The sequence below is a fragment of the Cryptotermes secundus genome, unplaced genomic scaffold (assembly GCF_002891405.2).
Source record: "Cryptotermes secundus unplaced genomic scaffold, Csec_1.0 scaffold174, whole genome shotgun sequence".
Taxonomy (NCBI): Eukaryota; Metazoa; Arthropoda; class Insecta; order Blattodea; family Kalotermitidae; genus Cryptotermes; species Cryptotermes secundus.
In genome coordinates this window covers 177618-192444 of record NW_019734351.1, presented here as the reverse complement: position 1 = coordinate 192444, position 14827 = coordinate 177618, and the positions used below count along the sequence as shown (strand labels likewise).

The window sequence follows — 14827 nt, the reverse complement described above, 5'->3', positions numbered from 1 at the left end:
TGTCTTTTGTCAGAGCCATTGTCTGCAGTAGTAAGTCATTTGTCATAATGTAAAAGATGTTTACATTTAGTATGTTAAATATGTTAAAAATGTATATACACGGCATCTTTCTGTCCAGGCTCAGTACAGCAGATTTTGTCAGAGTCAGAGTTACTTTACGACTGGTGGTTTGTCGCCAATCAGTTCGTCTTGGCGTCAGGCCCCTTGAGGCCCATGACCATAGATTTTTTTTCCCAACTGAACTCTTGTGGTAATAGTCCTTATGTAACATCCTCTCTGCTGAGAAGATGGGTTTGTCTCTTATGAATACACCTGACCTTTTGTCAAGTGTATATTTCACACGTATAAAATGTTATCAAAAATTCTTCCTTTTGCACTGCACACAAGTCCTCTGTCAGTACAGGCTTCACAGAGCAGATCATGCCTAACTTATATATCTTATGCTACAACAACAACTTAGTCATTTGAACGGTCGTGAGCTTGACCACTGCCAAGTTTAAGCATCTTATATTTTCTGTGTCTGGCTTCACCTTGTCCTATACTGCGAAAATGTTCATTCTCATGATTTTGTGTGACTTCTGCTTGTTGTCTGCACAATTTTGTTATACAATCATATACATATGGAAAGTTGAAAGCTGTATGCAAGTCAGGGACTGGTGTGCACCTTAGAAAATTTTCACTTTAGTCAAAGTCACATTGCAGCTGATGGTCAGTCAGTCTGTCTGTCTTGGTGTCGAGCCCTGGCTATGGCTCATGACCAGATGTTACTCTTTAAATGAAAGTTACTGTCCTGTCCATGTGGGTGGCCCTCTCTGACGAGAGGTTGAGTCTGTCATTTGTCAGCCATAGTTGATAGTATTAGTCCATTGTCACTATGTACACTTATTTACAATTGAGTCTTAATATCTAGTATGTATAATATATACAAGGCCTCTGTCAGTCTAGGCTGAGTACAGCATACTATGCCCTATTTCTAGTAGTATTTGCTACCACGGCAGTCTAGTCACTTGAATGGTCATATGCCTGACTGCTGCCAAGTTTAAGCCTGTTATACTTTCTGTGTCAGGCTTCGCCTTGTCCGATGTTGCGAACATTCTCATTATCATGATTTTGTATGACTTCTGCTTGTTGCCTGCATAATTTTGTTATATAGTCTCATACGTATGGGATTTTGAATGCCATGTGCAAATTGTGGACCGGTGTGCACCTTGGAAAATTGCTAGTTGCGCTGCAATTTCACTAGATGGGTGTCTGCTACAAACTCCCAGGTGGGACTAGCCTAAGTCATTATGGATCTAATAAGAGCTTTGTGGAGGGTCAGTTTAATGTTAGCGCTCAATCACTCACTTCTGAATAGGGAATATACTCTAATGAATGTTCCAGTGGCCGTGGCTTTGATCATTTCTATGCCCAATCTCCATATAACTCTCTTATCGAAGATTACGCCTAGATATTTTGCACTATTTATAAATTTAATATTTTGTTCATTTAGAGTGAGGCAAGACTCAGGTGGTAGACGACCATGAGAGTAGACCCCCTGAGTCTTATCTACATTAATTTTAATATTCCAGCGCTCACACCAGGTATCCATTGAGTTGAGACCATGCTGTAGTTTTCTGACAATGACACCCTCCTTGCGACCTGTCGGATACAGACAGGTGTTGTCCGCAAAGAGGGCCAGGTGAACATGTGTTTAGGGGGCATCATTTATGTTCAAATCGAAAAGAGTAGGGGAAAGGGCCTAAGCTTGTAGCACCCCTGCTTGCATTTCCCTTGGTGTTGACATTTCACCTTCAACCAAAACCCTGAATTTACGTTGAGAAAGGACCCAATAAGCTTGGTCAAACTGTTCGAGAATTACAATTTTGATAACTTATACAGCAAGTATGACTGCCACGTGGTATCAAAGGCTTTTTCGATGTCAAAGAACACCTCAGCTGTAGACATTTTATTGTTGAAATTAAGGTTCACGTGCTCCGCCAGTCTCATACATTGCAATGTCTTGCTGTGACGTGCACGAAAACCAAACTGGCTTGCGTTGATCAGGCCTTTTTTTTCAATGTTTTTGGAGGAATTTCAAAATTAAAAATTGTCGCTTGCAACTGGCCCCACTTATATAACAGCTAGGCACGGACCACAAGAAGAATACCGTTGCCCAGTAACGGGTCTACATGCTACAGGTACCAATCACAAACTATCGTTATAACATCCGCAAATGAAAAAATATTACATACTGTTGTATTGGTGAGGCCCAGTCCCCTCCCTGCCGGAGTGAACAGTCCGAACACAATTTAGAAATACCACATAGAAACAGAAATGAGCGACCTACTTCGCCCGAGATCTTAAACGCAAAATCTTTGTCAATGGGTCTGAATCATTTGAATCATAGGGCAACTGGGCCGCACCACCAAATGCAAAAACCTTTGGGAGAGCGGCGATAACACTTGTGCAAAGGACAAATTTCCCCTCTGTCAAGCTTTAGTAATCCTTGGTCGTTAGTTAACCGTATTTGTGTGTCAGTATCTTCAATAATCCCTGGTTAGTAAATAGGTAATCTGTGGTTTATGGCGTGTGTGGAGGTTCATTTGTATAGAGTTGAAGATGAATAAAGAAAGAACATTCGTAAGTAAAAATGATATGCTTTCCATGAAAATAAATGTTTTGAGTTTAGTATTGGTGTCTGAATCTTAATAGTGTGTAAGAAAGATGTATTTTATGAGTACTAATTAAAGGTTATGTACAACCGGTGGCGGTATGAAATGCGTTAATCGTTTTTTTTTTTCTTTTTTTCAGGTGATACCTGATGAAATTTGCCAGCGTGCTGGAATGTCAGCAGTTTGGTTTCCCAGCAATAAGTTAGGTGCACATGCTTACCGTCATGTTACTGCTCATTCCCAAGGTAATTAATGCAGGAAATGTAAATTGTTAGGCTGTTAGTTCATTACTTTTTTCAGAGCGAGATTCCAATCTGAAATAAACATTTTTTTGCATTTCTACACTTGACTACAAAGGAAGCAAGCTTGCCAATTGTGGAACGTCCTTTCAAAACAAAATCTTGTGGACTAGAATTCAGTGATTAAGGTTAGCCTGTCTTGTCAAATCATAGGTCCTGGTAACAGACACATAGTGAAAGCGGTTCTTTTCAATAAACAGGTGAACCACAAGAAATCCATGTGGAAAATTTTCCCCAGGCTTTCTTGTTTACTAAAAAGGAGAAAATTGAATTTTATTCTTAAACAATGGCATCAATAATCTACTGCATAATAAGATCAGAAACACAGTAGGATTACTAATAGTCTGATCAAATGCATTCATGACGTACTGCATGTGGGCCTGCTTCTACATGTGCAAGTCAAAATTTTGTTAAAGAGTGTCTGGTTCACAGGGTGTGGTATCCTATATAGTGTAGCTAGGGAAAACTAGATATCAAGTGAATGGAGGGACAAACAGCTGAACATGAGCCACAGAGGTTAGGTTTGGTTAGATTAGTTTTTATTAGGTTAGATAGAAACCTTATATAAATCAAAGCAGAAGGACGTATGGGGGCGTGCATTTTCTTGAAGGAAGGCTACCCGCTTTCCACCTCTCTTCCGCTTGGATCGGATCTTTTCCTTCACGTCTGTTGCCAGGAGGTCTGAGTAATAAGCTGCGTTGACTGTTCTGGCATCTGTCAGAAAGTCTACATGGATAACTCCCTGCCAGTCCCAGAAGAACGTTGCCATCACTTTTCCTGCCGAACGGCTCCTCCGCGCTCTCTTGGGTTTGGGAGAACTGGTATGCCGCCACTCGTGTGATGATTGCTGGGACTCAGGAATGAAGTAGTGCACCCATGTTTTGTCGGTGGTCACTATAGACTTCAAAAATGCATCACCTTTGTCTTCAAACTGCTGTAGGAGTCGACTGGCAACTTGCATGCACACCATTTTGTTCACATCCGTCAAAGTGCGTGGTACCCACCGTGCATTCACCTTGTGATAGTGCAGGTGGTATTTCATGATGTCTTCTACACTACCAACACTGATGGACAGCATTGCTCCAAGTTCCTTGATAGTGATGCGCCTATTCTCACGAATAAGTGTGTTTGCACGATCAATGTTTGGCTTGGTGACGGATGTTTGCGGCCGACGATCATACGGTTCATTCTCCACACGCTCTCTGCCCTCTCTGAAGCACTTACACCATTCAAACACACGGGTCCGTGAGAGACACTCTTCCCCATACTGTTGTTGGAGTCTGTGGTGAATTTCAGGGGACGGGACATTTTCTCTGAGGAATTTGATCACAATGCGTTTTTCCACACTCCGCGGCACCTTCTGTTCGCTCATCACTCTAGGAACTCACAGACAGGACTGAACAGGTTCTAACCCAAACAGGAGGGAGGGTGGAGGTTGTGGCTTCACTCTCTCAAGGTCGCACAGCTGCTGCGCAGTGCGGCTTGTTTACAAAAATATCAGTCCCGGTCATATTTGAACCACCTAGTACTAGTCAAGAGGATGCCGCCATCAGTTTGGAGACTGAGGAAGAAGTGATTGGAGCAAATTTAATGGAATAGACCAAATATGGACTTAGTCCTTGTATTTGTTGTGGTTTATTTAATGTCTATCAGTACTTCAGACTGTATAGAGTTGATAATCTTCATAGTTTTTTGCATTGCATTGCATTCCATGAATACAAAGTTAGTCAAAATGACTGTAGGATGTAGAATATGTCATGTAAATACAAAAATATATGTACAGTACCAATGGAGTTCTCACACAGGAGAAACCAGGAATACACAGTGGTTACACACAAGGCCATTTAAAGATATATAAGTTATTTTCTAGACAGTAGGTATTCATCAACAGAGTAGAATGAGTGCGTATTCAAGTATCGTTTCAGTGCTATTTTAAATCGTGCTTTTTCATTCATAAGACCTTTGAGATCAGATGGAGGTTATTAAAAATTTTGATCCCAGCATAATATGTGCTTTTCTGAAAGTATGAGAGGTTAGCAATTGGTCTATGAAGACAGTTGATGATTGTGGTTATCATTATCATCACCACCTTCATTACTCTCCAGTTTGTTTGCTTTTTCCATACTTTAGAGTAATCGCAACTCTCACATGATGTTATACAGTGTCAAATGATAGAATGACTGGTAAACAGTGAATTGGAAAGGAATAGGAAGGAGCCTTTTATGGCCTAATCAAGGTACTATCCCAGAAATTTCCTGGCTGGAGTGAGAAAAATCACGAAAATCCGCAATCAGAATAGCTGAGATTCAAACTGAACACATGAACAGGAGCCTAGAGCATGGACACTACACAAACCTGCTAAGTGCCTGTTTTCAAAAGTGTATACTCTGTAATGTGCCTGAGTGACCTGGATTAGCCTACTATATGTTAAAATATACGAGGGGGTACCCAAAAGAAACCGAACTTATTTTTTCTTAAACTTATTTATTCAAATTTAAGCACAAACCTTCAATCCCCTTCAAAGTACTCTCCACTTACACTAATACACTTGTCTAGTCTTTTATTCCATTTTTCAAAACATTGTCTAAATTCATCTTTTGAGATGCTTGACAGCGCCTCCGTCATTTTTTTCTTCACCTCAGCAACATCAGCAAAACACTTTCCTTTCATGTCTCTTTTCATTCGAGGAAACAAAAAAAAGTTTTTATCATTTTGGGACTCTTCTTTCAAAGCACAGCATGCTTCCACGCGACCTTGTTTTTGTTCAGCAGTCAGCAGTCGTGGCACGAATTTTGCAGCCACCCTTTTCATTCCCAAATCTTCTGTCAAAATATGCTGAACTGAGCTCCAAGTCACTCCCGACAGCTCCACAATTTCTTCAATGGTCCGCCGTTGATCTTCCTTGATGATTTCACGAATTTTTTCAACATTTTCATGTGTTCGGGCCGTGGAAGGACGACCAGAATGAGGTTTGTCATCAATTGACATTTCACCATTTTTGAAACGGGAAAACCACTCAAACACTTGAGTTTTCCCCATAGCATCGTCCTTGTACCCCGTTTTTAACATTTCAAGAGTTTCTGTTCCACTTTTCCCGAGAAAAATGCAGAATTTCACCGCCGCACGCTGTTCAGGAAAATCAGCCATTGCAAAAATGACAATCACACAAAACAGTCGTCATTATAAACTCTGCCGAAACTAGTCCTTACCTTCTGAAGCAACGGTAGTCGGCTTATCGACTCAGGAATGTTAGCTCTATGCGCTCATAGCGGCAAAACGCGGTACTACAAAAGCTCTGCCCACAAAAAAATTAGTTCGGTTTCTTTTGGGTACCCCATCGTAGGTACTATAAGAGCAGTGGTTTGTTTCAAACATCAGTTATGCCGTAGAAACAGTGGTTATCAAACCATTTTGGTGTCAACAGGAAGATAACACATCATGAAGTAGGTATCCTATAAACAGGGCCAGCAGTTGGCTGCCATCTGTATCTTAGCTATGCACGTTCATCACCTCAGAAAGAAACAGCATATTGATATATATTTATTCTTGCAGTTTTAGCATGTTCATGTCAAGTAGGTCTGGAAGTAATTCTGTCACTCAAAGACAACATATTATGCCGAGAAAGCAGAGTGATATCAGTTGCAATATTAAGACATTTTTTTGAATTGTTTCATATTTGGTCCGTTACACTATCAATCACAAATTGTCAATGAATAATCCGTCGAGTGTAACAACGTTTTTTTTTTTCTTTTTTTCTTCCTTTGTCTGCTTCAGCTACAGTTGCGTTATTTTGTGTTAGTTTGTGTTTTATTTGTTTGGTGGTGTATAGTTGTTACACTCGACGGATTATTCATTGACAATTTGTGATTAAGACATACTTTGAGTAAACTGGTATTTTACTTTTTTGCAGACAAGGCTAGTGAGTTTGCACCATGCAAAACACTGGTTCATCACATAAGATTCGATGTGATGCTGTTTCATCCCATTACTCGCCAACTTATTAATGAGTCCAGTGGAACTTTCCTAGCTGGACAGAAGTTGGTTGCAAATTCTGGTGGAACTGATATTAGGGGTGAACTACTTAAAGTTAGTCGACAGTACAGGTAGAGGCTACTAAAATCAGGCTGTATGCATACTTACTTCAAAATATCTCCACTCCAGTGTATGGGAATATATAATAGATGTCAAGACCTACTTTTATTTTGTACCTTGTAAAATATGTGCAAGAATTTTGGCACCTTTCTTTCTGTAGATAAAGTGAAATCTCAGTTTTACACTTTTGAAGGGACCATTAAAAATAAGCATTAATTGAATATCATGTAAAATATGGGAAATGAGAGCAATACAATATAAAGAGGAATATGGGATTCTTTATATCATAAACTTGACAGACCCTTTAATATTGTCATGTGAGGGAGTGTGACTGTAGACGGCATTTGGATTAATGATCAAATTTATTGACCACTTTAACACATGATTTGTGGCTACACATACCTATAAGAGCCTCACTGGTTAGCACACCTTGTAGATCACTGTGACTGCAGCAAACATAGTCTTCTGTGTCTTCTCTTCACAGACTCACAAACAAACCTCAGGGCTGGCAGTCATCTCACACCAATCTAATCTTTGTTTTGCAGACTCCCTTACAACTGACTAATTTCCAGGTTGGCAGCCATCACACACTAACCTCCTCCTCTTCTCTTCACAGACTGACTTACAACTGACTACAGCTCAGCTGGTGTCCTCATTGTATAGCCCCTTGACATGGACTGCTTAGGAAACACCATTTCCAATAGTTCCTCTAATGTTGTTCATGGACTCGTTTCCGTGGAAACATGTTTATTTTGTGGTTGCTACCTAGTAATGGGTCTACACACTACATTGCTCCCTCCTTAAGGTTATTCATCCGAATAGCTTACCAGCATATTGCCATTTCTGCTCTTCTGAGGACTGTGCTTATGACATCTGCGATTGGTCTTGCCTTCCTTCCCTGTGGCTTGGTGCTCTTGGAGATTACTTTCAAACCACCCCACTGCTCCTTCCATAAGGCCACTCAGTTGGTCCAGGTTTATTACCGTCATCTTCCTCTAATCCTTCCTGCCACACTGTGACCCTGGGACCGACTCAGCCTCTAACAGAAATGAGTGTCAGGAATCTTCCTGGGGGTAAAGAGTGGCTGGTGTGTAAGGCTGACAACCTCACTGCCATCTGTGAGCTGATTGTCTAAAAAATGTGAGAGCCTCAACTTCTCACAATCCTGTGGGCCACCATGGCCTGTTGCAGGGATAGCTTTAAATTTTTTTTCTTACAATATAGTGATCTATTTTTATGCATAAATTCTGGGATTTTCTGACTACATTAAATTTGTCAAATATAACCTCTATAATTGTTAAAGTGTGAAAAACTATCACATAAAAAATTTTGTGTGTGAAGTTCCTTTGGAGTCTATACATACTTGTCAACATCGCTGCTATGTTCCAAAGCACCCTTGGAAGCTAATTGCTTTTAGACCATTTAGCACTTCTGTCAGCGATCTCTAGATCTCATCCGGTAATGCAAGGGATGCAGATTAATACCTTCATTGCATTTGCTAGTCAGTAAAACAAGAAAACATTGCATGGAACCAAGCTGGGAAAATAGGGAAGATATTCCAGCAGAGTTCTTTATTTCTGCCTCACATGTACAGGAGCATAGTCATCATCTGTCAAATAAAATCAGTCTGACAGTGTCCTTTTTAAGTGGTCCTCCATCAAATGTCAGTCAGTTTGGTTTAACACTCTCACCCTTTTGATAGGCAGTTGGTGGGTGTCCCAGCCATGCATCATCTTACATGTTTGTTCTCCTTTCCAAAATCCATTGGCCTACTTAGATACACATTGTCTTGACAGTGACTCATCCCCATACACCTGCTTTATTTGTCAGAAATTTTTGAAACACTTCCATTCACTTTTATAAAAAATTTGGTAATGATTCTCCATTCCACAGATTTGTCATTCATCTACAAAAAACAGCTCCAACACACTTTTACAAACCTTCAGTATAACTACAAAATACAATTACTTGATACAGAAGACTGATACAGTCCTGGCAGGAAGATTACAAAACATATCCACTAAGCAGTGCTGTCGCTTAGTGAGAAGAAGAAAACAGTCCCTAAGATGAAGAATTCTATCTTCTGGGATATAGCGCTATGTAGTCTGTTGCTTGCTGCTAGCTTCTTGCTGGTTTCTTGCTTGGCTTCCTCTTCATCTCTGATGATAGGGGTAATGTGCTCATACAAAATATTAGTTGACTTTCAGTGGGGTAAGTGGTGTTATATCTCAGAAGCTGGAACTTTTCGTAACCACTGCTGTGAGAACCTCATATCATACATAGTCCTAAAGATAGTTTTACACAGTGTTTTAGGCCTGAGGTTGGAGACTGTTATGCACACCCCTGAAAATATCTGTCAAGATGCAGATAAAAAACACAGAGTGAAATAAACAAGAATTTTAGCACATAAATTGTTGTTGGCACTAACTTTGCCTACAAGCAGTGGTCACCCAGTCGGTATAGTTCTCTTGCGGACTGAGGTTTTTTTCTGTTTGCAAATTGTTGTTAGCTCAGTTTGAAGGCCCTGTACATAATATCTGTTAGTACAGTGCAGTGGCCTGGGTAGCATGATGTTTAATTTTAACAAACCTAACTTCCCACAAAACTTAAATTAGTTGCAGAAATAAAGAAGTTATCCTAATTGAAGGAAACGTTTTTGTTTTAATTATTAAATTACTACAGCTGCATGTCTGTTAATAGATATGTAAGTATATCCAAATATAAATAGTTGGCTAGTGTTCTAAAGACATACCCAGTGACTGAAACATACTTTACAAATAGCAGATTTGTGATGTATGTTCTACACCATTGTTGAAGGTTTTGAAATATTCAGTTGTGGATGTTCCATGTATTATTATATATCTTATGTTTCTTAAGGGCCATTGTTCGAGCTTGCCTGGAGAATTTACAGTCTGAAGCTTCAAAAAATGACTCTTCCAGCAAAGAAATATGTTTGGAGTTGGCAGTAATCTTTTACAATATTGAATTCATGTGGAACCTGTGTGAAGTTCTGTATGTGGATGTCATTCCAGGTAAGAACACATTTAATTATGTGGAATAAGTCACGACAGATTCCATCATGTCCAAGTGATAGATTACATTTATTACCAGTGTAATGTTCTGTTTGTTTGCAAGACAAAGCTTAAAGAACTTTCATCCTAATTTATATTTTCTTATGAATTTGTATAATTATCTGGCATTCTATTTCATTATGTTTTAATTAAAATACCCATACAACATCAATTCAGGGATCTGGAAATATCGGTCTACCAAAAGACGTTATATAGGGGTTTATGTCTGTTTTTCATAGATTAACCATTTTGTCTTTCATTCAGTAAGCCCTTGCTTAATGTCATAGTTACATTCTTGTAAACAGTGATGTTATGTGAAATGACAATAAGCTGATCAGTTTTTTACCGTAAGAAACTAAAGAAATAATTAGATTACAATCCACAGCCCTTCCTCAACCCATAACATGCATTATATTGTAGACATTATGGATGCAATTGTAAATACAAAGTATACATGAAATTATAAACTACAGTAATGTTTATTCAACATTTAGTATGATATATTGTATTGTCAAATTGAAACATTTGTTTTGGAGAGTAACTTTCCTCTTTGAAAATTTTCTTAAACTCTGTTTGCAGCAATTGTATCAGCATTGGCTGCCTCTCCATTCACTTTGAACAATGGTGGGGAACATCCCACATACTTACATGCTGTTTCGCTGGTCTAACAGACAACACTCACTCCTTGGTCAATGCCGCATATTACTGGCAACGCTCATATTTATACAGTACTCGATGTCCAACCCACCTCTACATGATCACGTGCGCTAACCAATCACATTGCTGCCAGCACTCGTATTTATACAGCACTCACTGTCCCTCCCACATTTAGATCATCACATGCGCTAGCCAATCAGCGCTCACAATGGCAACTGCAAGTTTCTCTCCGCCCATCAAGCATGGTATAAGAGGCGGAGCCTAAAGCTCGCGATCGTCAGTGATCACATTCAGTTCAGAGCGACCGCGACCAGGCAACTGACGTAGTTGCCGCAAGTCTCCAGCGACCATGCTCTGCAACCAGGCAACCGACATATTTGCCGCAAGTCTCCAGCAACCAGGCAACTAACGCAGCTACTGCAACTCCAGCAACCACACTGTGGGCAGCTGTTTCTACCGGCGCATGCAGCACTACATCACGGCCGTAAGACTTGGCCTACTACGAAGGAACAAACAGCCCTTTTCAGGGCCCGCAGACTTTCTGAAGTGGTTGTCTATTGGAACCTCGAGAATCCCACAGTGGCATAATAACAAGTTAACACCACGTTTTGTGAACCTTGGTATGAAAACAGTGTCATTGTAATAATGAAACTATGTTAACTGGAACATTAAACAGGGACTTACTGTGGTTGTAAAGACTCTTTATACCATCCAAAAGTCATCTGTTTCACACCCATCAAAGCATAGCAGTGGGTTGTTAAGGCATATTTCAGCATAGTTTAGTCAATAAAGTGATTATGTGACAAAGGCTTAATTCCTGGCATGAAAAATAAACACCATGCAGCACAGTAATGTGTATGGTGTGACTATTCTCTGTTCCTAAAGTTGAAGTGGACGAAGGGACAGTCATATTTGTTTCTGGCCCATGCTTGATATCTTGAAGATGTTATATAATGAGGAATGTCTTGATTTTTACCCTTCACTTAATATTGTCATGGTAGTCAATTCGAGGAATTTATGTTGGGCTAGGCATGTAGCTCAGTTGGAGGGAACAAGAAATAACTTTTTTGGTAGTTGCTACTTTGAAGACTAAGAAGGTTATACAGGGATAATATTAAGGTACTGAGATTGAAGATAGAACTAGGCCAGTATAATTCTGTTATCAGTGGTTAACCATTAGATTCTGCTATCTGTTCATTGGAGTGAAATGTTAAGTACAAAAATTCTGAAATGCTCATTTTATTCTTCAGATTTTAATCACTACTACCATCTTATTTTCAGGTGATGCCGTGCTTCCACAGTTGATGGATTGGATTAGATTGCACTCTGTTCACTACGAACGCCAAGCACAAGCCATTTTAAATGGTGAATATGGTTCCTCTGTGTTGGATAATGGAGCAGAAAATGAGCCAGATTATTGGAATACTGTAATTGGTCTTGTTCTTCAGGGTAGGCTGGATGGTGCAAGAGCATTATTAAAGCTCCACTCTGCATCACTTAGTGAACCATTTAAGTCTGTGGATTATATCATGAGGACCATGCCATTTTATAATGTAAGTTTGTTGTCAGTGAAGGGGAATTTTGTATTATATACGGTTTTCTGGTTTGTGTCGCTCATCCACTTGTTTCTGTCTCTAATGCAACATAAACTTTTATTTTAAAATGTCATTACAGTCATATTTTATTTTGTTGTTGTTTTGGCCCTATAAGGCTATCCTCAGGCAACTATTAATCAATTGAAACCACCGCCATGTATGAGCTCATATGTCAACATATTACATGATATTATTATATGTCATTATTTTTTGAGAATGTATACGCACACTTCACTTGCGCTACTTTCACATTGCGGCATCCAAGCTGTGTTCCTTTTGTGCGTAGCTCTCATTAGTTGGGCATGGGGCAGGGACATGAAGCTAGACCACTCACCTCCATCTACTACTGAAGTTAAGAAGGTGAAACCATACCTCCACTACCTCATACATCTTCATATCATCGTGCCTAATTAATTAAGCACAGGGACAACTCACCTTGCTAATTTCTCCACTCTTGATTTTATTTTCTGAAACTTTCAAGCTACCCTAGTAGCACAGATATTGACATAAACATTTCATCAGTCATTAATAACTATAAGACAAATGATAGTTACACGGGTGATGCAAAAGACTGTCACAGATCAATCTAAGCATCCACACTTACTCCTTTCTAACTGTCTTGGACATTGTCAGCACTCTTTTGCCTTGTGTTATTTTGCTTCTCCACTTCCATGTGCTGTTTTATTGTTTTCAGTACAATCAAAGAAAGTTGCTTAGTAACTTAGTAGGTGTGTGTGAGAATGACTGCCAGAGTGAGATGAGAATTTGGAAACATGTTTAGAATTGATGCAACAATTAGAGTTTCTCTAGTGGACCAGTTTTTCACTACAGTAACATTTATGACACTAGCAATTTTTTTACAATTCTCTAAAGTGTTACTACTTATCCTTTTTGACATCAGACACTGGACATCACATACAGAATAAGAGAAAGATTAATGTAGGCAAGTAAGAAACAGATTTTGTTGACAAGTTGTTTTGTGATGGAGTAGCAAACTGTTATAATTCTGATGAATTGGTTATTTCACATGCTGCTGCAGAAAGCAGAAGCAATTATCGGAGAATTCTTACAATTTTAGACCCAGAATCAATGTTTGAACCACTAAAATTGAGATATCTTTTCTTGATTCAGTGTCAAAAATTTGAAACTCACAGATGCATGTAAATTAGCAGCAATAAATGCAATTTGAAAGTGTATCAAACACAAGAAAATATAACAGGTGCACTGCCCAGCTCAAAGTGATACCTGTAAATTACATGGAAAAGAATGGAAATCACAGTTATTTTCACACATACTCATCTTATTCTCTTTATTATGGGCCTGTAATTTCCTTAACCTCAACCTATTATTGTAGAATTATATTGTGAACAATTATTAGTACTTTGTACATTACAAACTTCAAACACAAATTTTTGTTTAAAAATGTGTAACTTACATGAGTGTATGTTGTAACTTTATCTGCAAAGCCTGAGAAAGTGTACTTTTATGTGTGCTCATAACTGAGTGAGTGCTGCTGGTAAGAATTAGCAAATCTCATCACACATTCGCTCCCAAACAAGTCATATAGAGGGTATATGTGGCAAAGTGTCTTGTCTTTTTGAATCTACAGATGTTGTTAGACTTGTTTCAGTTTCATGAGTATTAAAATATGTGTACAGATTAACTGATCTTCAAATAAAGATTAGCTGCTATTATTTTGAAAACAATTTGTTGGTCTAAGTTTTATTGAATTTTAATGAAGTGTAGAAACACTAACATGAAAACTGTTGATAGGTTTGTCAGATATAATTATTATTATGAAAAATAATTTGGTAGATTGTGTTTCTTAATGTTGTTTATAATATAGAATATACTGGTATGTTTAGTATGCAAATTATTGTAATTCTTTATTTGTGTTCTTTAGGTGTTTGGAGGTATATCACTGACAGAATTCAATATGAGGTGGAAGGGCTGGCAGAATGAAGCTGCATGTAAACTTCAAGCTGGAACATTTGCATCCAGGAAAGAACTAGAGTTTATAATGAAAGTATGGGATTTATTCATCAGAGAGTTATATTCAAAGCCCAGATTAACACAAAAACCTATTTTTTCATCTAGTTGTATTTTGTAATATGTGACTATAAAAGTTAGCAAGCCGGTCACGGTAGCCGAGTGGTCTAAGGCATGCACTGTTTTCGCTCGCTCGGAAGCCGGGATCGTGGGTTCGAATCCCACTCAGGGCATTGATGTTTGTGTGCGTTTTTCTGTGTTTGTCTACAGGTAGAGGCCTTGCGATGAGCTCATCACTCGCCCAAGGAGTGCTACCGAATGTGTAAGATCTAGTAAACCGAAGTGAAATGGAGAGTTTCATGGAGGTAGGCCTAGGCCCAAATTGGGGCTGTAGCGCCACAGAAAAAAAAATAAATAAAAGTTAGCAAGGAATTCTGTACACCTCATGAATCATACTTTCCTGTTATATA

General features: G+C 39.0%; 1 protein-coding gene across 1 annotated transcript in view; it reads left to right on the top strand.

The window, feature by feature from the left end:
* Positions 1-2517: 2517 nt before the first annotated feature.
* The window catches only part of LOC111868758 (nuclear pore complex protein Nup85), a 22943-nt gene continuing 10633 nt past the window's right edge, over positions 2518-14827 (top strand). The window contains exons 1-6 of the mRNA XM_023859699.2: positions 2518-2622; positions 2794-2899; positions 6864-7056; positions 9923-10077; positions 12055-12326; positions 14272-14394. Coding sequence (XP_023715467.1) covers positions 2602-2622; positions 2794-2899; positions 6864-7056; positions 9923-10077; positions 12055-12326; positions 14272-14394 — 870 coding nt within the window. The 5' untranslated portion in view covers positions 2518-2601. The remainder of the gene's footprint in view (positions 2623-2793; positions 2900-6863; positions 7057-9922; positions 10078-12054; positions 12327-14271; positions 14395-14827) is intronic.